General features: G+C 37.6%; 2 protein-coding genes, 2 long non-coding RNA genes and 2 pseudogenes across 4 annotated transcripts in view; 2 read left to right on the top strand and 4 right to left on the bottom strand.

The window, feature by feature from the left end:
• Positions 1-16409, bottom strand: part of LOC141821340 (protein TRANSPARENT TESTA 9-like) — a 23483-nt gene extending 7074 nt beyond the window's left edge. Inside the window, exons 1-12 of the mRNA XM_074708755.1 lie at positions 16193-16409; positions 15325-15376; positions 15068-15144; positions 14822-14955; positions 14637-14733; positions 14499-14556; positions 13543-13651; positions 13323-13446; positions 12568-12754; positions 12163-12452; positions 11300-11388; positions 11154-11224 (exon numbers count right to left, since the gene is read on the bottom strand). Coding sequence (XP_074564856.1) covers positions 11154-11224; positions 11300-11388; positions 12163-12452; positions 12568-12754; positions 13323-13446; positions 13543-13651; positions 14499-14556; positions 14637-14733; positions 14822-14955; positions 15068-15144; positions 15325-15376; positions 16193-16263 — 1359 coding nt within the window. The 5' untranslated portion in view covers positions 16264-16409. The remainder of the gene's footprint in view (positions 1-11153; positions 11225-11299; positions 11389-12162; positions 12453-12567; positions 12755-13322; positions 13447-13542; positions 13652-14498; positions 14557-14636; positions 14734-14821; positions 14956-15067; positions 15145-15324; positions 15377-16192) is intronic.
• Positions 4008-7303, bottom strand: LOC141822362 (putative disease resistance protein RGA4; annotated as a pseudogene).
• Positions 8865-9691, bottom strand: LOC141818182 (auxin-induced protein 22D-like; annotated as a pseudogene).
• LOC141821341 (uncharacterized) lies at positions 9810-10671 on the top strand. The gene is made up of 3 exons (XR_012601212.1): positions 9810-10178; positions 10252-10339; positions 10426-10671. It is a non-coding gene; the product is annotated as an uncharacterized LOC141821341 (long non-coding RNA).
• A 1605-nt stretch (positions 16410-18014) lies between the features above and the next one.
• Positions 18015-23604, top strand: LOC141821147 (zinc finger CCCH domain-containing protein 40-like). Its single transcript, XM_074708526.1, has 4 exons — positions 18015-18330; positions 19039-19308; positions 21367-21590; positions 22463-23604. Exons 1-4 carry the CDS (start codon positions 18226-18228, stop codon positions 23283-23285), a joined length of 1422 nt encoding a protein of 473 aa, XP_074564627.1. The 5' UTR covers positions 18015-18225; the 3' UTR covers positions 23286-23604.
• Positions 23605-25205: 1601 nt separating this feature from the next.
• Positions 25206-25547, bottom strand: LOC141816834 (uncharacterized). The gene is made up of 2 exons (XR_012600748.1): positions 25494-25547; positions 25206-25405 (listed from the first exon to the last, which is right to left on the bottom strand). It is a non-coding gene; the product is annotated as an uncharacterized LOC141816834 (long non-coding RNA).
• Between the last annotated feature and the right edge of the window lie 561 nt (positions 25548-26108).

The following is a 26108-nucleotide window of genomic DNA, read 5'->3' as shown; positions in this document are numbered from 1 at the left end:
CGGCCTCGATCTCATTCGGCAGCTTACTTCACTCGGTCTCGATCTCATTCGATCGACCTCGACCTCATTCGGCCGCTTACCTCATTCGGCCTCGATCTCATTCGGCAGCTTACTTCACTCGGTCTCGACCTCATTCGATCGACCTCGACCTTATTCGGCCGCTTACCTTATTCGGCCTCGATTTCACTCGGCCGCTTACCTCATTCGGCCTCGACCTCATTCGGCCGACCTCGACCTCATTCGGTCGCTTACCTCACTCGGCCTCGACCTTATTCGGCCGCTTACCGCATTCGGCTTCGACCTCAATCAGCCGCTTACCTCATTCGGCTTTGACCTCGCTCGGCCGCTTACTTTTACTCGGCCTCGACCTCGCTCGGCCTCAACCTCACTCGGTCGCTTACCTCATTCGGCCGACCTCGACCTTATTCGGTCGCTCACCTCATTCGGCCTCGACTTCATTCGGCCGCTTACCTCATTCGGCCTCGATCTCATTCGACAGCTTACTTCACTCGGTCTCGACCTCATTCGATCGACCTCGACCTTATTCGGTCGCTTACCTTATTCGGCCTCGATTTCACTCGGCAGCTTACCTCATTCGGCCGACCTCGACCTCATTCGGTCGCTTACCTCACTCGGCCTCGACCTTATTCGGCCGCTTACCGCATTCGGCTTCGACCTCACTCGGTCGCTTACCTCATTCGGCCTCGACTTCACTCGGCCGCTTATCCTATTCGGCCTTAACCTCACTCGGTCGCTTACCTCATTCGGCCGACCTCGACCTTATTCGGCCGCTTACCTTATTCGGCCTCGACCTCACTCGGTCGCTTACCTCATTCGGCCGACCTCGACCTCATTCGGCCGACCTCGACCTTATTCGGTCGCTCACCTCATTCGGCCTCGACTTCACTTCGGCCGCTTACCTCCTATTCGGCCTCGATCTCATTCGGCCGCTTACTTCACTCGGTCTCGACCTCATTCGATCGACTTCGACCTTATTCGGCCGCTTACCTTATTCGGCCTCGACCTCACTCGGTCGCTTACCTCATTCGGCCTCGACCTCATTCGGCCGACCTCGACCTTCACTTGGTCGCTTACCTTATTCGACCTCGATCCTGACCTCGACCTCGCTCGGCCTCCCTTGCTCGACCTCGACCTCATTCGGCCGCTTACCTTACTCGGCCTTGACCTCGACCTCATTCGGTCGCTTACCTCATTCGGCCTCGACCTCATTCGGCCGCCTACCTTACTCGGCCTCGACCTCATTCGGCCGCTTACTTCACTCGGTCTCGACCTCATTCGGCCGCCTACCTTACTCGGCCTTGACCTCATTCGGCCGCTTACCTCACTCGGCCTCGACATCACTTGGCCGCCTACCTCATTCGGCCTTGACCTCATTTGGCCGCTCTCCTCATTCGGCCTCGACCTCATTCGGCCGCTTACCTCATTCGGCCTTGACCTCGCTCGGCCGCTCTCCTCATTCGGCCTCGACCTCATTCGGCCGCTTATCTCATTCGGCCGACCTCGCTCGGCCGCTTACTTTTACTCGGCCTCGACCTCGCTCGGCCTCATCTTGCGGCCTTGACCTCACCTTACTCGGCCTCGACCTCATTCGGCCGCCTACCTTGACTCGGCCTCAACCTCGCTCGACCTCAACCTTGCTCGGCCTTGACCTCGCTCGGCCTCAACCTCGCTCGGCCTCAACCTTGCTCGGCCTCGACCTCATCCGGCCGCTTACCTCACTCGGTCTCGATCTCATTCGGCCGCTTACCTCACTCGGCCTCGATCTCATTCGGCCGCTTACCTCACTCGACCTCGACCTCATTCGGCCGCTTACCTCACTCGGCCTCGACCTCGCTTATTTCGGCCTCGACCTCACTCGGCCGCTTACCCTATTCGGCCTCGACCTCATTCGGCCGACCTCGACCTCGTTCGGCCGCTCATCTTACTCGGCCTTGACCTCATTTGGCCGCTTACTGCCTCACTTGGCCTCTACATCGGTCTCACCCGACCGCTCTGTCATTCAACAACCCGGCAACTCTGCCGCTCTATCAACTCCTCCACTCATCCAAATCTTTCAGCCACTCATCCCGACTATCTCGTCTCGGCTACCTCAAATTAGGCACCTCATCCTAACAGCTCAGCACCAATATGGTAAGAGAGACGATTAGATCAGTATACATAGTCCAGTCAGTCGGACTACGCCTCCTTCGACTAGACTTGGAGGGGAGGCTTGTGTTCCGGCTCGTTACCACCCAGCCAAATTAAAGGGATAAGGATAACGACCAATTCCCCAAACTTGGCCCCCCCTAAAAACCTGCATATTAATGCACCGGACCGTTAGATGAAGATCAGTAAATCTAAACCCTTGATATTCGAAAACCTTCAAAAGATTATCCTTATCATGTCAACAACCAATCAGATGCGCCGATCTCCACAAATAACGCTCCCCCTGGTATTATATAAACCCTGCAGGTATGAAGGAAAAAGGGGGGGGCTCTCTCTCTCTTTCTCTTTATTTCTCTCAATTTTATACACGCATATATTTCTTCTATCTCGGTTCTAACTTGAGCGTCGGAGTGGCTTGCCGGGGTCCCCCGGCACCATTCTAACCCTCTCTTTTCTTAGTGATTTTCAGGTCCCCCTCTCCTGGCGATTCTTTCCGGGGAGCACAGTTCTGATCTGGCGTATAAATCATCCACGGCGAATTTTGGCCGGAACATATTTATATTATAAAAATTATAAATTGTAATTTTATAAATATAATATTATTAGTGTTGATTAATATTGACTAATGTTGAATAGATATAAAATATTTATATTGTACCAGTAGTTATTATAATAGTTGTTAAAAATAAAAATAATTTTAAAAATTAAAATATATTGACACGGGATAGAATATCTTTTTGATAAAAATAGTTAATTGATTCAATCAAACTGATTGAATTCATCAATTCAATCAAAATAGTTAACAACTGATATTACACTCACAAGAGGCAATAATAGTAAAAAGTTCAACAACAATTTTATTTTCAAAACAATTCCACTGTTAATTACATATCTTTGATTTTCAACAATATAATTCTAATTATGCACAAAGCAAATTTAAAAGAAATAAATATTTAGCAAAACCCCTGACCACCAGTCCCAAGATCGCGTAGAACGAATTGCTCTGCTTCCTCGCTGTCAATTGCAATTATGTCTCTGTGGATAAATTTGAACACTCCATTATTTTTTAAATAAATAAATAATCACATTGTAGACCAAGAAAGAAGCATCTTATATTGTATCTCACCTCTTAATCTTCTGGGATTGATTTTGAAGAACCTATCAAATGGACCACAGTATTAAGCTTCATCAATCTCTGCAAAAATAATAGTAAGACAATATAATGGAGATAATTAAATTATTAGCAAATTAGCAAGAGCAATTGATCACAAAACAACAACAACAACAACAAATTCAATAATTACGTACATTGATGCAATGAAACGTCTATCAAACTAAATGATGGGATATAAAATCATAATAGCATACATATAAAACTCAAATAATGTAAAATCATTTCTCAGCTAGTAATAAATAATTATTCTTGGGAAAAGAAATACGGTGAGAATGAAATAGGATCATGCATGCATTCTGTATGTTATTCATGAAAATGAGATAAATGTTTTTCTTTTTTCTACATTTAGTCTGTATTAATTGCCTGAGTAATAGGATTTTTTTTTTGAAAATAACAAATCTGCAAAACTGCAATAATAATTACTTGAGTAAAAGGAATAATTATCTTTTTCTTTTTATCAAACTTTGAATTTTTAACTGACTGCTGATTTCAGTTGTACCTTTTGGATCAATACGAATATATGGCACATGAGAAATGTTGGGCCAATCTTCGCCTGTCTCCCTTTTACATCTTCTTTCCAATTGTAGGCAACACCCATGAATGGACAAAGAATGCAGCGAACGGAGGTCCTGTAGACACCTTGGAAGCGATCCTAATTGGGGGCAGTTGCTGATACGTAGCTCACGGAGTGATCTGAGATGTTGTAGCCATCCAGGTAAGGTGGTGAGGTTGGGGATATTGCATATTTCTAGATCTTCTAGCACACTGGTCGATGGTGCTGCTGTCATCAAGGATTCTAATTCATCACAACAACAAATACTTAATTTTGCCTTCATGGATCCGTATGGACTTCCATAAGAAAATTGATGCGAACCACATATCCACAATTGTCGGAGCATGTGTAAGTGTTGCAATTGCCCGCATAAATTCACAATCTTGCCACAAATCTGAATGTCGAACTCATGCAGTGAATTCAGGATTTGTACAAGTATTTCTTGCTGCAGTATATTGCTGTTATGATTTTTAAAACAGAGATATCGAAGAGCGCTGAGCCGTCCCAGTACTTCTAACGGGAAGGATGTCAAATTGTCACATTCCTCGATGGTCAACGAGTGAACCATTGTTAGGAGCTGTATTTCATCCCAAGGAAGAAATTGGAGTTCATGGCAGCTTATAATTTCCAATTTCATCAAGGATGTGAGGTTTCTTAAGCAACCAGTTGGAAGAGATGTCATGCCCTTCATATCATACAGTATGAGATGAGAAAGAGAAGTCATTCTTCCAACGCCTGAGAGTAAGCTTTCACTGCAGTCATGTAGCTTAAGAAGTTCAATTCTTGGAAGCCTTGGCATGTTTTTCAATTTTGGACAATTGCAAATCTCCAGTCTCTTCAGTAAAGGGAACAACTCATCGACACCATCAGACTCTGACCATTCCTCTAAATTAGTCATCGAACGCAACTGCAGTTCTTGGAGGGAAGGAAAGCCTCTGATCAATCCGTGCCCATGGAACTCAGCACCCAAGTGTTTCACGCCACCCATGTTCTATGACAAGCTTTCTAAGGAATTGGAGATTTCCAAAATGAGGAACATGTTCACAACAATAACAATTTACGAGAATAACTTCAACTAAATACGGTAACTGTGACTCCATAAACCATGTTGGAAATTGTCGGCTTCCATAATCAGGATATCTTCAACTTCTTTAAACTCATGTTGGGGCAAAGATCATCCAGCATGCTCTTGTCATAAGTGTCTGATTTATTAAAGAATAAGGATAATTCATTAAAATCTTTATTCTTCAGAATTTTTCTTCCACCACAAGAATAATTCCTATAATTTTCAGAAAATCTAATTTTCATTTTCCCGTGAAGCTTCAAATCCTCTAGTTCTGTAATTGAGCATGAGCCAGTTTTATTCCCAGCAACAAAGCAAGATAAACTTCGAAGACTAGTCAATTGTGATAACCCAGGGGGCATGTGAGTCAATTTACGAGACTCGTAACCAAGATACTGAAGGCTTTGCATATTCCTCAGTTTTTTTGGTAACTCTTTAAGGAACCAATTCCCTTGGAGATTGAGATATTGCAAATTTTGGAGAAGAGTTATGGTGTCAGGTAGAACTTTAATGAAATTATCAGATAAGTCAAGGTACCTCAAATGTATCAAATTTCCTACAGATGTTGGAACCTCAGAGATGTTATTATGTCGTAAATCTAACACCCGCAAGAATTTCAATTCTGAAAAGATGAGTTGAAGCTGTTTCCAGGCATCGGATATAACACCACAATCTACCATTACCAGGGTGCGCAAACACAATGACTTCTTGAATATGACCTGAGAAATGTTTGATAAAATTTCACCATTGATGCTCAAATGATATGTTCTCTTTTGAATATCCTTTTTTGCCTTATAATCTTCGATAGTGTAATATTCATCTTCAGATACTGATCGTGCCAGGTCATGCATCAAATCATGCATTGTGCACTCGGTTACATGACGACCATCATCATCGCAGTTCTCGGAAGGTGCAGAGAGAAAGAATGACCTCAATACTAGATCATCAAAGATGCGGTTGCCAACTGTTTCAGCATCAAAATTCCCTTCTGAACATACGAAACCATTTGCTGTCCACAACTGAATCAACTCATCCCTTTTCATCACACGGTTCTTTGGGAATAGGGAACCAAATGCAAAGCACTTCTTTGACAGTGGAGGGAGAGCGTCGTAGCTCAACTTGAGCACAGCTAAGAATTTCTGGTCCTCATCTCTGAGCTGCCATACTTCACTGTTCAATACTGAAGACCAATAAGTTTCATCTCGAGTGCTATGGAGCATGCTGCCAAGAGATATGGCAGCCAAGGGCACACCACCACATTTCTCAACAATCTTTCCACCGATTTCCATCAAATTCTTATTTGGTTCTTCGTCTCCAAAAGCAAATTGCTGAAACAAGGACAAACAATCCTCCCGAGACAACTGCTGTATTTGGTGGGTTTTGACTGAGCCCATGATCGAAGAGACCTTTGGACTACGGGTAGTCACTAAAACTTTACTTCCACTTGCCCCACATGTTAATGCTGCTTTCGAGTGCCCTCCACTGTAATTGATCTTCATTCCATACATCATCCAACACGAGCAGAAATCTCTTCTCTGATAAGGCTTTTTCTAGTTTCCCCCTCACTAACTCTGGTTCTGAGATGTTGACCGGTGCACCGGTAGCCAATTCTAAAACAGACTTCATTATCTTTGTAGGATCAAATTCTGCTCCAACAACTTTCCACATACTAAAATTTTCAAAATAAGCTTTCACCCTCTCGTCATTGAAAACATGACGAGCAAGTGTAGTCTTCCCAAGGCCACCCATCCCAACGATGGCGATGACCTTCATTGTATCATTGCTGCTTCCTTCATCATCTGTTAACATGTTGACAATCTTCTCCTTCTCTGTTTCTCTCCCTATAACAGCCAAGCTATTGTGCGAGTGGATCTCTCTATAAGCACTTGGTGACATCCGGACAGTGCCTTGCGGCAAATTTTCAAGGATGGACTTTTGCAGCAAAATAGAATTTAGATTCTCCATTACTGCTTTTATCATGCCACCTATCCTGCTCTTAAATACAAGTTGATTATTATTAGAAGAGAAGAAATCGCGCACCGGCCTGGAATATGCTCTTGATCTTTGCTTCCGTAAAGCTTCGGTGTCGTAGTAATCCACAGCATCCTCCAGATCGTAGGCCAAGTGTTTGAGCTTCCTCAACAACTTCTTCACGGCGTCATCCCTCATAGAGCAGGCCGGCTCAACATCTTTGATCACCATGTCAATAATTGTTGACAACTCCTTGAGCTTCTCCATCTTTCCTTTAATATCAGTCAATTCTTTGAGTTTCTTATCGAGTTGGAGAAGATCAGCTACCCTCTCGGCCCAGAAAGCGAGCGGCAGAACTCGCCAAAGCTGCTTCCATAGCTATGCCTGCGAGTTGGAACGATGCACAAGTTGTTTGTTTGCTGTGGATGTGGCTACAAGCTTTCAAGCTTTGGAGGAGAGGAGAAAGGAGAAGCAAAAGCAATACTTGAGCGGAAAGGAGAAGTAATAATGTGCTTGGCGACGAATTGTTTCAGTCTTTCTTTTTAATAGATATTAAATCGATCATTAAAAGGATATGGCCTAACTTCCAGCTCACCATCAAATCGATGGGTGAAGCACACTATGATCGGTTCATTGCCCCCCAAAAAAATTAATATTTTAAGACCAGGCCACGTTAGGCTAGCTCATCAATAATGATATTTATTTTAATTAAATCACAAGCTAGCTGTCACCCAACTCATCGATAGAAAAACACATATATAAAAAAAAAAAGTTGATTCTCATTTCATTAAAGATAAGTTAAAAGAAGAATTAATATTTTAAGACTATGCCTCGTTGGAACTTGGAACTAGCTCATCAATAGTCATTTTTAATGCGTCTCAAAAGAAGGCATCCATTGGGAAGACTAAAATAATAATAATAATAATAATAATAAACAAAAAGATAAAATCTCTATTTATTTTTTTTAAAATAATTTTTAGAATTTTTATATTTATTGCAGGAATCATTTTTATTTAATTTATACAAAAATATCTATCAATTCATTTCTATTTGTCCTATGTCCTACGTTCATGTTCATTAGGTCAATTGATCTAAATCCGCTGATTAATTTAATTCATTTAGCTAGACCAGTAAAAGAGATTGAGCCAAGCGAATAAATAAAATAAAATAATAATACGCAAATCATATTAGGTAGATCTACTAGGCCGTCTCAATACTTTATTGTTGGGATTACTATCAAAATTTTATATTAAAAATATATAAAAAAGATCATAAAATTATAAATAGAAGATATCTCTATTAGAATAAGACATTTTAAGAAAGCTCAAAATAAAATCATGAGAACTTAGACTCAAAGTGAATAATAACGTATCATTGTGGAGATATGCGACTTCCATTGCAATAACAATTGATATTAGAATCATAGTCTGTGTAAAGTCATATGAAGATCCTCGACAAAAATAAAAGAGGTAGGGGAGATTCGACCATGGAAATAATAGTAGGAGGGCTTATAGAGTGGTCCTTTATTTGAGGGGAGAATTATTGAGATTGTAATCAAAGTCCCATATTGAAAATACATAGAAAAGATTATTAGATTATAAGATAGAATATATCTCTATTGAAATGAGACTTTTTGAGGAAAATAAAAAAAAAATCATGAGGATTTAAGTCCAAATTGTACAATATATAATAGAGATTGAAGCTAGAGTCTGGAGTTCATGACTTTGTTGTGATATTCTCGATAAACAGCTTCTCTTATAATTTTTCTTTTTATATTTTTAATTTTTTGTCTAAATAGGAACAATAAGGTGATCTAAAATCCATTTTCAATCTTTCCTTTCTCGGTTAAAACAACTAGTTTCATGAAGTAAATGCTCAAATCCATTTGTAATTTTTTTATACGACTAGTTAATTTCTTGGCATCTTGATTGCAGACCTCATACTTTATATTCTTTCATTATCTTCAATCTTTTGCATGGAAAGATAAATATTTTGTAAATAGCAATTAAAGATATTCATATTAATTCATAAAAAAAATAGCTCCTCAAACAGACACAAGTTAATACATGACACTCACTCCAAAAGAATATCTCCAATATCATCATCTTTATCTTGATAAGTGATGGCATATTCACAGTCATTGCAACTTTCTTTTCTTGATACTTCTCCTATAAGAGAAGTGAGAATCAATAATTTACAATAATAATTATTGAGAAATACAAATATATATTAGTTTGTGATGGTAATTAAGTCATGCTTATTTATCTAAAAAAAAATCATTTGAACATGTTATCCAAGGTCTCCCTAAGCTTCTTGTACCTCTTATAAACCTTGAGATCAATCTTCCTCAAGTAAGGCGTCTCATCCATGCTAACCTTCACAAACAACCAAGCGACGTCTACCCTCGTCTCCGCCTTGAGTTGTGCCTTGGTATTTTATCAAACAAGTATCAATAAAAAAAATAGAACCATCTTGAAACACATAAAGTTCATAACTTTGATATGAAATTAAAAACTTATTTCGCCACCAAGGACACACCGACATTTTTGCAATAGGAGTCACCCTCTATTGAAGAATTGACGAAGTCAGTCTTATCTTCCAAAAGTACACTCATTTTCTGTCCATCGTGACCGACTTCTCCGATGCATTGGAGCCCGAAAGACTAAGCCATTGCTCATTGTCTTTGGCATAGCTCGCCACACTTCCATATCGTTTGCTTTCTTCTAACTGTCTATCAAAAACACAACTGATTCCCAAAGTCCATCATGAATCGATCCAAATGTAAAATACCGAAACCTAAAGGGGGTAAATCATAAAATATAATTAACATTAAATTATAGAGTTAATTAAATTAATCATGAGTTGATTGGTGGGATTGATCAAACCCTAACTCATCTAATTAAATCAATGGTTATAGGGTTATTAGGGTTAATTGATTGATTGATGAGATTAAAGGGTTAATGGGTTGGAATCCGTTACCATTAAGAAGCTTTAAATAAACCTACAGTAGACCTAAATCGCGGCTGCTTCTCCTTTCTTCCGAGCACGCGCGAGTTCCAGCCGCTCCAAGCCACACCGCAAGCAGCGATCGGCCACCCGAGCCTCTGCCCGACGCCGACGCTGTCGCCTCCTTTTTCCCCTTCCTCGCGTTTCCTCCACCCCACAGCCGTCGCCACGCCTTTGGTCGCCGCCGCGGGACGCCGACGTCGCCTGCAGCTCCCGACCGCACAGGGCATCGCCGGACCGAAGAGGTAAAGGGGAAGTTAGCTGGGTGGCGTAGATTTCTTCGGTTGTCCTTGGATTGTGATTTCTCTGTTTCCACAGCTCGTTGAGGAGAGCCGATTCGGTGGATTTCTCTGCTTTCGGCCAGGAAGAAGAAAGGGGGAAAGCTAGGGCACGGCTGGATTTTGAGGTGAGGTTTCTTCACTCGAATTCGATTGGTTTTAATGGTGAATACTTGTAATCCGATTGGTGAGGAATCTTGCTTTGATTCGTTAGATTTCTCTAGATTAGCAGCAAGGAGTCCCTTGTTTCGGCAGTGAAGAAGGGAAGGGAAATCCAAGGCTAATTTAGGGGTTAATCTGAGGTAAGCTTGTTGTTGATCTTGGTGGGATGTTTTTTCTGGAAATTAGGTAATCGGTTGATGAAGGTGTAGGTTCGATGAGCTTGAGCATGATACAGTTGATTGTAATTGGGATAATTTAATTTGGTGGTTAGAGCTAATGCTTGGATTAGGTTGATTAATTAATGAATTAATATGATGAATCAGGCTGTAAACCATGGGATGGTAAAGTTGGATAGTTAATTGGGACGATTAACTTACGTTAGGTTGGTTGGTAAATTTAGTATGATTCTATTAGTTAAATTGTTGTAATTAGGGATGTTGTTTATTTTTGCAGGACCTTGATTGATTTGTGGTCCTATATTTTCTAGGGTTCAAACAATTAATGACTTGGATAACTCTAAAGAATTTTAATAGAATTAAATTTTTTGACCACGTTAGTATTTCAAATATTTAGGGCCTTGTACCTTTGTTATGGTTGTTCTCACCTTCAACACGTACTCATCCACAACACGTGGTAAATAAGATTATAAAAAAAGGTTTTTGCAGTTAATACTATCATTGAAAGATTTTAATCCTTCAAGAGATAAAGGGGAAAACAATGGCTGATAAGAAGAACAAACATAATAGATGTGATAAAATTAAGGAGATGATCCAGACTTACAAGCAACAGGTCCTTATGTTGCTTTCTTTGTGAAAGAATCCCAAGACCAGCTAACACTGATTCATCCAAATCTGTTATACACAATATACACTTCAGTGTGGATGCATGACAACAATAAGCAATTGAAAATCCAGCCATGTTCTGACCATTTGTTTGTAGCAATGTAGCAAGCAAACTCAAGGAACCCATAATTTGTAACTCATCCCCACCAATGATATATGCTAGCAATAACTCTCTGGAATGTAAAAATATACAATATAAAATAAAATAAAATAAAAAACTTGCAGTAAAATAATTGACTAGAGAAATGATGACACCGATAACCTAAAATAGAATGGCAACAAGCACAAAGAGACTAGTTGTCTAAAATAATCAGGGTTACATATATACTGAAAGTGATAGACTTACTCCTGCATTTGACACTAGATTCTAATGGAAGTATATTTTCAAGAAGTGGGCAAGGACAAAACAGAGAAGCTAGGATTTATGCTACTCTTGCCCCAAAACCAAAGCCCAACATTGGCATAACAATTATAAAGAGCAATTATCAAACCATACTATAACACACCTTAGACCAGCATTTAATTAACCAAAGAAAAAAAATAGGGCTACAGGAACCTACTTCAAACTAACAGTCAACGTAATGCTGATGGAAGAAACACCCATGGTGCACTAATGTTATATTCAATTTCTATCATAACTAGCAAGTGAAGCAAAGGCTAATAGTTTATAGGTTCTCAAGTGTGATTTCTTATGAATTCAAAAGTTTTTCTTGACTCATCCACTTTTGTCTATTTGACTAACAATGTTACTTGGCTGGAATATAACAATCGTCCAGCCTTTAATTAGTAAAGAAGGGTGCATCACAGTTGCACTAAAAGGTGAGATCCATGTCCAACAAATGAAGTGCATAATTATTTCAAAAGAAAAGGCTGAAATATAAGAAGTTACTTCAAAGTAATATGTGGCCACAATTTTCATTTTGTAAAGAAAGAGAATTTGAAATTACCTCAAAGTAATATGCAAGCCACAATTTTCATTTTGCAAAGAAACAGGATTTGAATGAGACATAGGAGATTTTTTGTCTTTAATATTTTCTTGAGTGGAAAAATCAGATAAAGAAAAATCCTGGGGAGCAACATTCACATAGCCATATGCTGTGGCTTTAGATCTTGGAGAAAAAAACTCTGATGAACAGAGAAGAGCTGCAGCAATAATATTAGCCAAATCCTTGCTATTGTAAATGTTTAGCACACTGCAGAGTAGATGCAAGGAGGTCGTGATGCCTACTTGTGTTCCCTAGATCAGCAAATAATGAATTAGTAGTAAAGCATTAGCCAACATATGATGCAATTCAATGTCTATGAGTAACCATCAAAGAATCAATGCTTCCAAATAAAAAAAAAACACTTACACAACTTTGCTTCTTCAGTGAAGGCAGAAGCAATACAAAAACTAAAAGTTCTAATATGTAGTCAGTAAGCAATCTTCCAAGGTCAGGAACACCAGCAGAAAGAATATCACTCAAGTAATACAAAATATCTTCAATTTCATTTGTAGCACTGCGAATTGAAGAATCTGCGACAGATGCATCTAGTTTCCTGTACAAAATTTAAATGCGTCTAGTTAAGGAAGAAAGGGTGCTAGTTGAAGAGAAAAATGATTGTGCTCAAAGCTCATTTCTTCAAATATCATTGTGTAGGAAAGAACTCACAGATGAACAATCATATATATTTTTTCTATAAGTGGATCTCAGACTGGTAAGTGGCTAGATATTCTTCCATTGTACAGCATATGCAGCTATAGAGATCCTATGATAAATTAGGTTACCCCTCCTGGGCATATCCAAGAGGTGCACAACAGAAGACTCCTAGAGAACATGAGTTCAAGGTCCAATAATATTTAAAATGAAATGCAATATTATACTCTAGGAAGACACTGTTAGGTATGTACAAGGGCAGCCTTTATCTATGTGTAGAAATCAGTAGAAGATAATTTTTTTTTAAAGAAAAGCAGTTGCTGTTTCAGAGAATTGGGAAGAAAAATGCAAGGAAGACCTTGGACAACCCATTCAAAAGTTTTTTAGCTTTTGCTTATGAAGATTTCTAGTATGTAAGAAACATGTGCTAAAATGGGAAATTGCAAGAGAGATAAGTTGGTAACTCTCACCTAGCACTTTGAGCTATCAATTTGTCTAGGTAGATGCATCGCTTATAAAAATCTCTAATTATATTTGAAAAATAATCAGATTGTGGGGTGCATTTTACATATTTGTTCACCTGTTCATCCCCAACTGCAATCAAAAGAATAAACAATTAGCAACAATTTTGTAGAAACAACAAACAATCAAGGAAAAATTAGAACATGATAAACAAACTTACCAACTTACCATTGTAGACACTGAGCGTTAGAGCACGGACTGCAACTCGGACCATATTGTCTTCATGGAAAGCAAATTGTATTGCCTGAAAGTATAGTGGAAAGGAAACTACTTCCTCCTAAATAGAAGGAAGGAAGAACACTTAAAGTAATAAGTAAGAAGAAACAAAATTCTGATGATATAAAAAATGTACAAGGAAAACATTAATAAATTGTTTTCTTAATCAAAGGCTAAATGCCTACCGACTTATCATTACTTATGTTTCCATCAAGCAAAGGTTTATATGTTGACATCATCTAAGCAGTGTATTACATCAACTGTAGCAGCTTGCTATGACATCCTAATTTAGTCCCACATGATGAACTTTGACTAATAAAAAGGGTGGTTTATTGGCTTATATTATTTACTGTTAACTTGGGTTTATACATTTATGTCAGTATTTTTTTTTTTTTTTTCGCCTGATATTAGATAGACGGCCTTCCCCTGGTTCGCCTGTCTTGGGTTTATACACAATTCCGGAGCACAACTTATGCATACTTAAAAGCCAACCTCTAGAAAATTCATCCTTAGTAGGCATTTATGTAGTTGAACCTAGGGTTAGTTGACACATTGTAAATCTCTAATAAGCATTTCCTGAATTTTAGCACAGAATTTCACAAACAAGAATTGGACAAACAAGGAGTTGCTGATCTTTTTCCTCTGAGAAAAGGTAATACCAATTCGCCTAGAAAATCATACATTAAAGCTGCCTGGCCTGACTCTTTCGCCACGAAATCTATATGTAAACCCATGGAAATAGATTACAATGTTCTAGTCTTCTGCATTATTAAGAATCCAAAAATAATATAGGTAGTAAAAATTAAAAAGGATGTATGATGCTGCTTTCTTATAAACAACATAAGCAACTAGACAAAAAATTAACAAGAAGAATATCAAGTGTGTATATAGAGGACACTATGTCATACCTTCTCAGTCTTCACAAGCAGTGAGATTGTATTCTTGTTCAGCTTTCTACTGATTGCCCTTCAAACACAAAACTGATTAATTAAACAAATCAGGAAAGATGCAACTGAAATAGTATAAATCATAAAGAATACACTTACCTTAAGAAGGATATATAATATGGAAAAATCTCTTCATTTTGAAAGTCAAAGGAATATGTAATGAGGTGATTAATGTGTCCATTACTGAATAAGTAGTCTGCAATTGCAATGGTAGTCATATCATATAGTAAAAAGGAATATACTAGATAGATTACGACTTGCTACCAGTCTATTAATTGGCTTACAAATTGAATTTTTGTCAGTTAAATTCTCAATCATGATGCTCATCGTCTGCAGCAACTGTAACGAAACATTTGTCGGCTTACTAATCCTTAAGATTCTTACAAATTCAGAAATAATCTGCTTCTCCATGAAGAACCTAAAACAAACAGCAGGATACTTACTAATGCCTGTTGTTTCCTCAAACAAGAACTATCTAAAAAATGCCAACATAAGAGAAAGGACTGAATGACTTAAGCAGTGTAACATACTCAAAATAGGAAGGATCATGTTGGTCACCATATGTCATCAGTTCGGCAATTGATCTCAGCATTTCAATTACTAAGTCCTTCATTGTGTAAAATTGTAACGTTAATATTGAGAAGCTAATCATGGATGCATGGAATATATCGTGTAAAAAACATACTTTTTTGAGAAGAAAAGACTGACAACAAGAAAATTGCATTTCAAAAGAATTGACATGGTATAAACAGAATAAAATATAAGTAGGAACATCAGCATTTTTTACCTCATTGATATCATTCACAATTTCAACCTTTTGCAGCTCTTCGGTTAGGTATCTATACCAAGTGACATGATGTTAAAAAACTTAAAGTAGTGGGATGACAGAAAACAATATAACCTATTTAACTTTAAAATGTTAAAAAGATACATATAGGTAAAGAAAACATAATTAGGAAGGGGAGAAAACATGCATATAGAAAAAGATTAACTTTGACTTCTGCACTGAAAACTACCAGCAAAGTAGCAAGCAAAGATAAGAGAAAAGACTGTTCCATTTTGATGCAGCAAAAGCCAATACTATATACTCAATCTCGCCTCCCATCATCTTGAGGATCCATGCAAGAGATTTTTCATAATAAAAACTCACATAACTAGCAAGTTCTTTCCCCAATCATATCAAGTTCTTTCCCCAAAGCTAACTAAACATTATTTATAATAAATATGTGATCAACTAAGTTTAACAAAAAGTCAATATAAAAACTATAAAAAAAATGCAAGGAGTGACTATTAGTAAAACAAAACTTTGAACTAGGGAAATCAGCGAGAATAGGATAATATAAGGACAATGATGAAGGCACCATTCCATAAAATAATTCGTCTATCATATGAGAGAAACCTAAGGAGGTGATAAAAATAAATAAGTTTCCATTGACCTCCAAGAAAATTACTATCTCTACTCCTAACATCCACCTAGATCGCTTCAAAGATGTTAATTTATACTTGACCCTTGTTCTACTTATCCCGACGATTCGAGAAATGCATTGATGCAGAACATCGAACTTTATTGTATATATTTGAATTGCCAAAAATTCATGTAATTAAAAGACAGCCGAACTCCAACAAGGAGGGGAAATAAGAAGGATATAGCGCACCTGAGCTCTTCCAGGGAGAAGCGATTCCTTGGTCGCCAGAACGGGAACCAACTCGTCGTGGCGAGGGCCATTCGGGATCCGAAGAGGCTGCGCGAGGCAGCAATCCGAGCTGCCAACCACAGTTCGGACGGAAAAGGCACTGTTGGCTTGGCGTGTCGGCCTCGCAGCTCCTCCTCGTCCTCCTCCTTTTACTCCCTTTCTTGTTCACCTCTCGGTTTTGGCGTCGCGGTCGCGTGGAAGACGAGGGCCAGATTTCGAACGTATCAAAATTAATTTAATTAATTAATCCAACAGTTAGGCACTAATTTTGCATATTCCCCTCAAAATTTTCAAAATATCATACATACCATTGAAGGACCTTCCTATTGAAAGTGTACTCCATCCTAATTTTTCACCTGATAATATTATAATATTTTTAGTTAAAATTATTTTATTTACTTTTTTTTTTTGATATTTCATGTATCTAAAATGATAAATCTTAATTAGCCTCATCCGACCAGCTTAGACATCCAGTATTCTTCGACCAGCTCAGACATCCAGTATTTTTTGATTGCGCTACCTATTTTTCTTTCTTACAAATACGTCATAACTGACTATGCGAGCAATCCTCCACAATTGATATATCATTATAGTACTAAAATTATAGAATCCACTTGGATAATTATATTTCATATTATTTTTTATAATTTTTTTATCAAATAGAATATCCATATGTTTCAATCGAAAATGGAATTCTCATACCTTTAAAAATCATGACAAAGACTAATGACTACGGACTAATATGTCGTGATCAATTATAATTTTTCGATTTACTTTTTTATAAATGATCGTGATTGTGAGACCGTTAAGGTACAGATTATCTTTTATAAGGAAACATGTCAAAATTATTAATATTAATCAAGATTATTAAAAATAATAATTAAATTAATCAAGATTATTAAAAATAATAGTTAAAATTAGTTTAAATCGATTAAAATTATTTTAATATTATTATAGATTTTATTGATTAATTTGGCTAAATTATACATACCGCCCCTTTTAGTTTGCTTATATATAAATTGGGCATTTAAATTTTATCAAATGTGAAATTATTTTTCATTTAACTAATAAATAAATATGAGTAAACAAAAGAATTAAATGTTCATATGGTATTTTTTTTTAAAAATAAAACTTGTGTGCATAATTTATTTACGGATAATGGTTCAGCAAACTAAACGTGGGTAGTTAGACAGGGGCCATCAATTAGGTAGTTAGATTTGCCGAATTTAATTAACAGTTCAACTACCAGTCTAATTATATTAAAATAAACGGGTTCGATTGAGATATAATAAGTTGGATAATTATTAATATTTCACTTATATTATTATCACATAATGATGTTACATTATTTATAATTATACATGCATTGATGAGATTAAACTAGCTAGTAAACCCTGATTAAGGTGTTAACCAATGGAGTCAAAGTGAAATAACTTGGGTCTAAATAATTTAAAATTTTTAAAAAGAGAATTGCTTTTTATAATTTAAAATTTTTAGACTAGATAATTAACTCCGACAGGGGTATTTCGGTAAACAAAATTAAAGGGGTGTCATAAAAGCCTCTTTCGGTAAATTTATATACGAGGAGTGCTTTTTTATAACATGCCCCTGAGTTGACTGTCGGTTAGGAAAAGTTTATTGGGCCCTGGTGGGCTGGAAAATATGGGCTTGGAACATTCTGGACTGGTCTGGATTCTTTGGTTTTGGGCCTCTCCCTTCCCGTGCGGACTTCCTCTAAATCCCTACCGGTGCCGCCGTCGACGATCGACGCGGTTCCCTCCGTCGGCAACCGTCTCTCCCTCCCTGCTTCCCCGTGTCCGTCACCGACGTAGACGTTTCTTTCCCGTGAATCTCCTCAGTTCTTTGCATCCAGCGTGAGAGGAGCTTCTAGGGCTGTAGCGTGCTAGTAGGCGAGATCGACTGTAGTCTGTAAACTGGCAAAGGCTCTCTTTTTGTTTGCCTTCTCGTTGACCTAAGCGTCCGCTTGATCTACTATGGCGCACCGGCTGCTGAGGGACGCGCAGGCTGACGGGTGGGAGCGCTCCGATTTCCCCATCATATGCGAGTCCTGCCTCGGCGACAACCCTTACATTCGAATGGTACTTTTTTCATCTCTATCTATCTGTGTGTAGGAATTCAGATTATTTGGTCGGAACCATCGAAACTAAAATTACAGATAGAGTGGTGTGATTATTTGTGATTTTTTTTTGTTGCTCCGTTGGATTTAAATGTGATAATGAAGACACGAGATGGCAAAAATCTGCATTTGAGACTTAATTTAGTCACACTAGAAGTTTTCACTTAGGAACACTGGTGATTTTGTTTCTTCAGTTTAGTGTTTGGATCTGTCAATTGCTTCTTGGGTCAAGGTTTATAATTTATTTTAAGATTTTAGGTTGGATCAGGTTACACGGCAATACTTTTAATCACTGATGAGGCTTAGTCACTGAGTTTGTTTTCCTAAATCAAAACTTTGCAATGTTTGCTATGTCTGGGTATTTTATTAGCCAAACCAATTTGTCTTGGGTTTTAATTGGATATAGGTGTTTATCAGGAAAAATCAATAACCTTTGCAGTTTGTATAAAAACTTGTTTATTTATATAGGAGATAACCAATGCAGGCTGGACTAGCATGTATTAGGATTCACATTTTGGATCCGTTATAAATTTATAGCTGATTGGGACAAATAAATTTACTCAGACATCCTAACTCTGTGCAGCTGATATTGAATTTCATGTTCTAGTTCTAGATCCGTTAGATGACTTGGAAGTAACTCAATTATTGTTTGTTTCATCGCAATTTGCAGACAAAGGCTGATTATGACAAGGAATGTAAGATCTGTAAACGCCCATTCACTGTCTTCAGATGGAGGCCAGGACGTGACGCAAGGTACAAGAAAACTGAAATTTGTCAGACGTGCTGTAAGCTGAAGAATGTCTGTCAGGTGTGCATCCTTGATCTTGAATATGGGTTGCCAGTTCAGGTTCGGGACACTGCACTTGCTATCAACTCTAATGATGCCATCCCAAAGAGTGATGTGAACAGGGAGTACTTTGCTGAAGAACATGACCGCAAGGTATGTTCCATTACAAACTTGTCTTTGTAGCTTTTCTATTTGTTTCTACCATTACATCAGACTCTTGCTGGGGGTTTTTGTTCATGTGTTCTTTTCCTATTTCTTTTGTTAAATTCTAGATTTGTTCTTCAGACACTATATAGTTTGGGTCATGAATGCACCTTGTCAAAATTGCTTGCCTTTACTGGTTTTCTTTCTATTTGTTTTCCTTTATCATACTCTATATTTGGCTTTTTCAACAGTAATATATTTGGCTTGTTCAACAGTAAGGTTAACCGAGGTTATTGACACAATTGACTTGTTACTTGTTTGGGCACAAAAGGAAATTTGAATTTGATCTTTTATATTTAATTTATAGACAAATCTAGCTGTATAAGACATCCGGCACTTGCTCAAGAAAGTATATCTTCATAACTGAAATTGATATTAAATAATTGATCAAACTGAATGTATCTCAGGACTCTTATAATGTCCCTTTACATCATTCAAATACCAACAGGATTTTTTCTGCAGAAAGCATTTTCAGATATTTCTCCTGTGCATTGTCTTGTAACGCCCATCTCATTTCAGAACATTGTTGATCAATAGTATTCAAAACATATTAATCTATTGGTCATTCCATTTTTCTATCTCATGAATGACATCTACGTTTATTTGTTATTCAGTTCAAAGCCAATTGATCTGAATTAAATCAAAATTGGCCACTTTTGCTTCTGCCTGAAATTGGGTATAGGGTATTTAGGGAAAAAATAATCCAAAAAATTTACTCATGCTCACTGTCCATGCTGTCCTATAGCAAGAATGCTCACTTCCTTGTGCTCCTTTGGTAGCTCTCTCATGAGTTCAAGGTGTGAGACAATTGGGCAGAGGCAACTGTGAAGGGTGAGTGGGCACGATAACAAAGGTCAGCTTGAGGTGCAACACAACATCGACACAAGATCTGTCTGATGCATCAGAGGTCAGGAGGAGAAGTCAGGGGAGTTCACAGACGTTTTAGCAAAGGGGCTCAGCATTGACTTGAGCTCTGTCTGACACATTTGAGGTGAGGGCGAAGGTCCCTTGGTGATAGCGGTGGAGGTTGGGGCAACAAGAGAAAATGAAATGCAACATCGGGTGGGGAAAGGTAGAGGGTGATTTTGTCAATGCCTAATGATCACACAAGACTTCAAAACCTCTTCTCAATTTTGACCAATTTTTTATATTATGTTTTATATGTTCAGTTTCAGATCTACTTAAAACTTTTAGCTCATATTTCCTATGAGGGAGGAAAAGTGTTGTGGAAAAAACTCTCACCCTCCCTACCTTTCTCTCTCCTTCCCTCATAGGCAGACGACCTAAGTTTCCAATATAGTTCATGGAGTCAAAACATTGGGTTTAGTTGAGCTAAAACTCTTAATATAGTGTCAGCTTGGTAGAATCAGAATAACAAAATTAATAATTTTAAAAGAAAAAATTAACAAGTTAAGGAAAAATAGTTAAGTAAAAAATTTGTTTAATGCTGAATCAATCAGGGTTTCAATGCTATAAACGCAACAAAAAGGTGATAAAGCTCACTCCGAGTGCCCCTCATCGCCAACCCCACAACAAGATGAGGGGAGTAAACCACATATCGAGCAGTCCTCCTAGGTGGGAGGGCATAAATCCCAGGAGAATGAATCCCGTCGGAATCGACCCTTGCCCAATGCAACAACTTTGTCACCCAAGTACCAACTTAGCTAAGACCGTGGGGGTTTGAATGCTATAAACAAATTGATATGTAGTGGTTGCTTGTTCATATCATAATATTCAATTTTCTTTTTATAGTATTAGGTAAACTTTGCTATTCGAAATCGTTAATCTCCCAAATTAATACTCGCTCACCTTCCTACATATCCATCTTGTATATTTCTTTGTCAGTTCATGCTGTGACCATTAAAGATTGTTGTTTGTGTATTGAGTTTAGCTTTTGCTTCTTTTTTTTTTTCTATTTGTTCTTGTAATATTGATCCAGCATGAGTTTTTCACCCTTTATATTTTTGGTTTTCATGTCTTGACACTTACAAATCCTCCTTTTTTCAGGCCAGAGCTGGCATAGATTATGAATCTTCGTATGGAAAAGTGCATCCAAATGATACCATTCTAAAACTTCAAAGGACAACTCCTTATTACAAAAGAAATCGGGCCCATGTTTGTAGCTTCTATATGCGTGGAGAATGTACACGTGGTGCTGAATGTCCTTACCGACATGAAATGCCTGAAACTGGTGAATTATCTCAACAAAATATAAAAGACAGATATTATGGGTATGCATGCTAAATTTCCAGTTGTAGTCTATGCTATACTTTGTGAATGAAAAGGGAAATGTTTTTAAAAGTTGAATTAAACTAGTTAACTGATTCACGTGTAGAAAGCATGACATACTGGAAAATCTGTTTCTTGGTAGCCAACATGGATAGTTCTTATGTGCATATTGGTATTGGTACTCAAATCATCATGCATATTAAATACCAAAATTGAACCTTTTCTCTATCTGTCATGCACACAGGCCTATATTTATAGCACATAAGCAGATGTGCTAGTCAGTGAAGCCCATATTTAGTTCCAATGGCTTCTTTGCTTCCGCATTATTAAGAGTTCATTTCACTGGTTTGCTCTAATTAGGAGCATGTTACAGTAACTGTTGTCTATGTTCTTTTAACCGATGCTTTCAAAACTTAACCAAATCTTCTGGTTCAACTGGTTAGCTAGAGAACTAGAGGCCAAACCAATTGGGTTTAGTAGATGCAGCATGGTTGAACCCGGTTTGCACATGTCATCCGGAGAAAACAAGTTCTCTAGTCGCTTTTAGTTTTTGTCACCTTTATTAAGATCTTACTTGTATACTCGCGCCATTTTTCGAAATGTCTGATGTAGAACAATAAGATATAAATGTTGTTTACTTATGGTTTCTTAAGGAAAAGATGGTTTTAAATTTTAATTTTTTTTAGTTTAAGAACAAACAAGGAACATAGTATTTGGAGTTTTGTGTGATGGGAGATTATTATTATTATTATTATTATTAATTATTATTATATTTGGAATTCTAGTTTTTTTTTTTTTCCTTATACTATATAGAGTGAATGAACCTGTTGAATTGAGACTATCGACTAAAGATGATCTTTTCTTTCACATGCAGAATGAATGACCCTGTTGCTATGAAACTTCTAAGCAAGGCTGGGGAAATGCCCTCTCTAAATCCTCCAGACGATGAGAGTATAAAGACTCTTTATGTTGGCGGACTTGATGCACGAGTCTCTGAACAGGATCTGAGAGATAACTTCTATGTCCATGGTGAGATAGAATCCATCAGAATGGTGCTTCAGAGAGCATGTGCATTTGTGACTTACACCACAAGAGAAGCAGCTGAAAGAGCTGCAGAGGAGCTCTCTAACAAGCTGGTCATAAAGGGTGTTCGATTGAAGCTGATGTGGGGGCGGCCTCAGGCCCCAAAACCAGAGGGAGAGATGCAGGACGATGATGCTGCTAGGCAAGGAGCTGTGTTTCACGCAGGTATGCTTCCAAGGTCAGTCATATCTCAGCAGCAGAGCAACCACCAGCCTCTTCCGCCTGGAACTGAGAACCACACTCAGCCACCCCTTAACTATTTCAACATTCCTGCGCCACCACAAGCTGCACGAACATTCTACCCCTCCATGGATCCTCAAAGGATGGGTGCTGTAATCCCCTCGCAAGAGGGAGGTGATAACAAGAGTGGATCAGAGAAGCAACTGGAGCAGCAACTGCCAAACCATCAGGGGCACAATTATCCCATGGCTCCTTCGCATTCACAGGGGCAGCTTCCACCATATTACCCACCATATGGGTACATGGCGCCGCCGCCACCTTACCAGCAACAGCAGTATGCCCCTTACCCACCAATGATGGCGTCACATCCTCCAGCGCCGCCACCGCCATCTTCAGGGCACCAGTATCCTCAAGGCCTACCTGGACCATCTTAGTTTGAAATCCTCTACAAAATTGCAACCATATCATATTATGAAAGTATGGGTGCCCTAGTAAACTGATTTTGGCTGGCATGCGGTGCAGCATCAAATTCGTGTTGAGCTAATGCCTTCTGTGCATCAAGTATAGTTTGGTAGGTAGTTATGAACGGTGAAGCACACAAATAGCTGTTTAATTTGTGTAGTAATCTTTCAGTACCAATCATATTCATGCGGGTAGTAGCAATGATCCTTTCATATTTTAATAGCAAAGTGCTAATGCAATAAATATGTTTATCCATTCAGTAACAGTGCTCACTCTTTGACCCCAATTCATTGCAGATCATGTCAATAATATCATATATGTTTGTTGCTGATCTTATTATCCTTGTTAGTTTACTACTACTACTACTAATGCTGTTGTTCCTGTTCCCGACAGCCAGTACATTATCATTAATCAAAGAGCAGAAAGCCAACTCGACTCGACACACAAATCCCGTCAGGAGTTGGAAGGAAGAATTGAATCGAAGGGATGGAACGGAATGGAATTTGAACCCTACTCTGTCTTTCTCCCCTATCACTTAGAAGTTAGATCCCCAAACCAAGCTTTAATTTGTCTCCTCCTCTTGTTTTCTTCTCTCTCCTTCCCTCTGCTGCACAATTGAAGGTCCATTAATGCAGTTTGGTGGAGTCCCTGATTGAGCGTACATGGAGAAGTGTTAATGGAAGCTTGTGTGGTTCTTCACGGAGGAAAGAGTGTTGTTAATGGAAGTTTGGTTATTGATGAGCAGGAGAAGAGAGTGGTCCCGATCGTCTGCACAATTGAAACAACTTTTGATGCAACGGAGGACAAGAAGGATGATAAATTCTATATTTTTGTTTTTCCTTTTTTTTCTCTGGTTATTTGAAGTTTTATCAGGCCAGTCAAATCATCTTTTTCTTGTCCTTTTCTTGCAGTTGTGCATAATATTAGTGACAAATTACCATATTTTTGTCGCCGTGCGGATGATAATTCTTTCTTTTATTTTTTTTTCTCTTTCTCTAGTTTTATTGAAGCTTAATTTACCATATTTTTTTTAATTGCTAAAGCTCGAACAACTTAGACAGCCCACTCGGTCTAACTAATCTAAATGTTCTCTTAATGGGCTGGCTCAATTGACTCTTCGAATGAATGGCTCAACTGAGACCATTCTATCGACTTGTCAACATATTTAGCTCATCCAACTTAGATCAATTTACTTATCTAACTAAGAGCAAAACTCAAAAGGATCTCTTTTTTTTTTAGAATCATGAAAACAGATCTTTCTTTTTTATTTATTATTAAAAGGATGCCCGTTTATGTAAATTATACTTTTCGAAATCACTCTTATTTTCTTTTTCATTATTATAGTTACTTGAAGATCATAGTAACTGTTATACATTTATAACAACTATAATTCAATAATTATTATATAATTATAGTAGTTATTATTCCGTAATTACTACAATTATAATAGTTATGATCCAATAGTTGATATAATATAATCCTGATTAGTATTGTTCATAAATAAATTATCTATCTTTTAGTATCTTTTAATTCGTAGCTACTATAATATGATATTGATTTGTTGATTAATATTGATCAGTGTTGATTAGAGATGAAGTATTCATATATTACAAAAATTATGAATTGTAATTTTATAAAATAATATTATTAGTATTGATTAATATTGACTAATGTTGAATAGATATGAAATATTTATATTGTACCAGTTATGATTTTGTAATTGTTATAATAGTATCAAAAATAAAGATAATTTTAAAAATCAAAATATATTGACACGGGCTAGAATATCTTTTTGATAAAAATAGTTAATTGATTCAATCAAACCGATTGAATTCATCAATTCAATCAAAATAGTTATCGACTGATATTACACTCACAAGAGGCAATAAGAGTAGTAAAAAGTTCGACAACAATTTTATTTTCAAAACAATTCCACTGCTAATTACATATCTTTGGTTTTCAACAATATAATTCTAATTATGCATAAAGCAAATTTAAAAGAAATAAATATTTAGCAAAACCCCTGACAACCAGCCCAAGATCGCGTAGAACGAATTGCTCTGCTTCCTCGCTGTCAATTGCAATTATGTCTCTGTGGATAAATTTGAACACTCCATTATTTTTTAAATAAAATAATCACATTGTAGACCAAGAAAGAAGCATCTTATATTGTATCTTACCTCTTGATCTTCTGGGATTGATTTTGAAGAACCTATCCAATGGACCACAGCATTCATCAGCTTTATCAATCTCTGCAAAAATAACAGTAAGACAATATAATGGAGATAATTATATTATTAGCAAATTAGCAAGAGCAGTTGATCACACAACAACAACAATTACATTCAATAATTATTTGATGCAATGAAACGTCTATCAAACTAAATGATGGGATATAAAATCATAATAGCATACATCTAAAACTCAAATAATGTAAAATCATTTCTCAGCTAGCTAGTAATAAATAATTATTCTTGGGAAAAGAAATACGGTGAGAATGAAATAGGATCATGCATGCATTCTGTATGTTATTCATGAAAATGAGATAAATGTTTTTCTTTTTTCTACATTTAGTCTGTATTAATTGCCTAAGTAATAGGATTTTTTTTTTGAAAATAACAAATCTGCAAAACTGCAATAATAATTACTTGAGTAAAAGGAATAATTATCTTTTTCTTTTTATCAAACTTTGAATTTTTAACTGACTGCTGATTTCAGTTGTACCTTTTGGATAAATACTAATATCTGGCACATGAGAAATGTTCGGCCAATCTTCGCCTGTCTCCCTTTTACAT

The sequence above is a fragment of the Curcuma longa genome, chromosome 2, assembly GCF_044706935.1.
Source record: "Curcuma longa cultivar G26 ecotype Majalengka, Jawa Barat chromosome 2, ITB_CL_G26_1.1, whole genome shotgun sequence".
Classification (NCBI taxonomy): domain Eukaryota; kingdom Viridiplantae; phylum Streptophyta; class Magnoliopsida; order Zingiberales; family Zingiberaceae; genus Curcuma; species Curcuma longa.
Note: the sequence above shows the minus strand (reverse complement) of the source record. Positions and strands in the feature narration are given on the sequence as shown.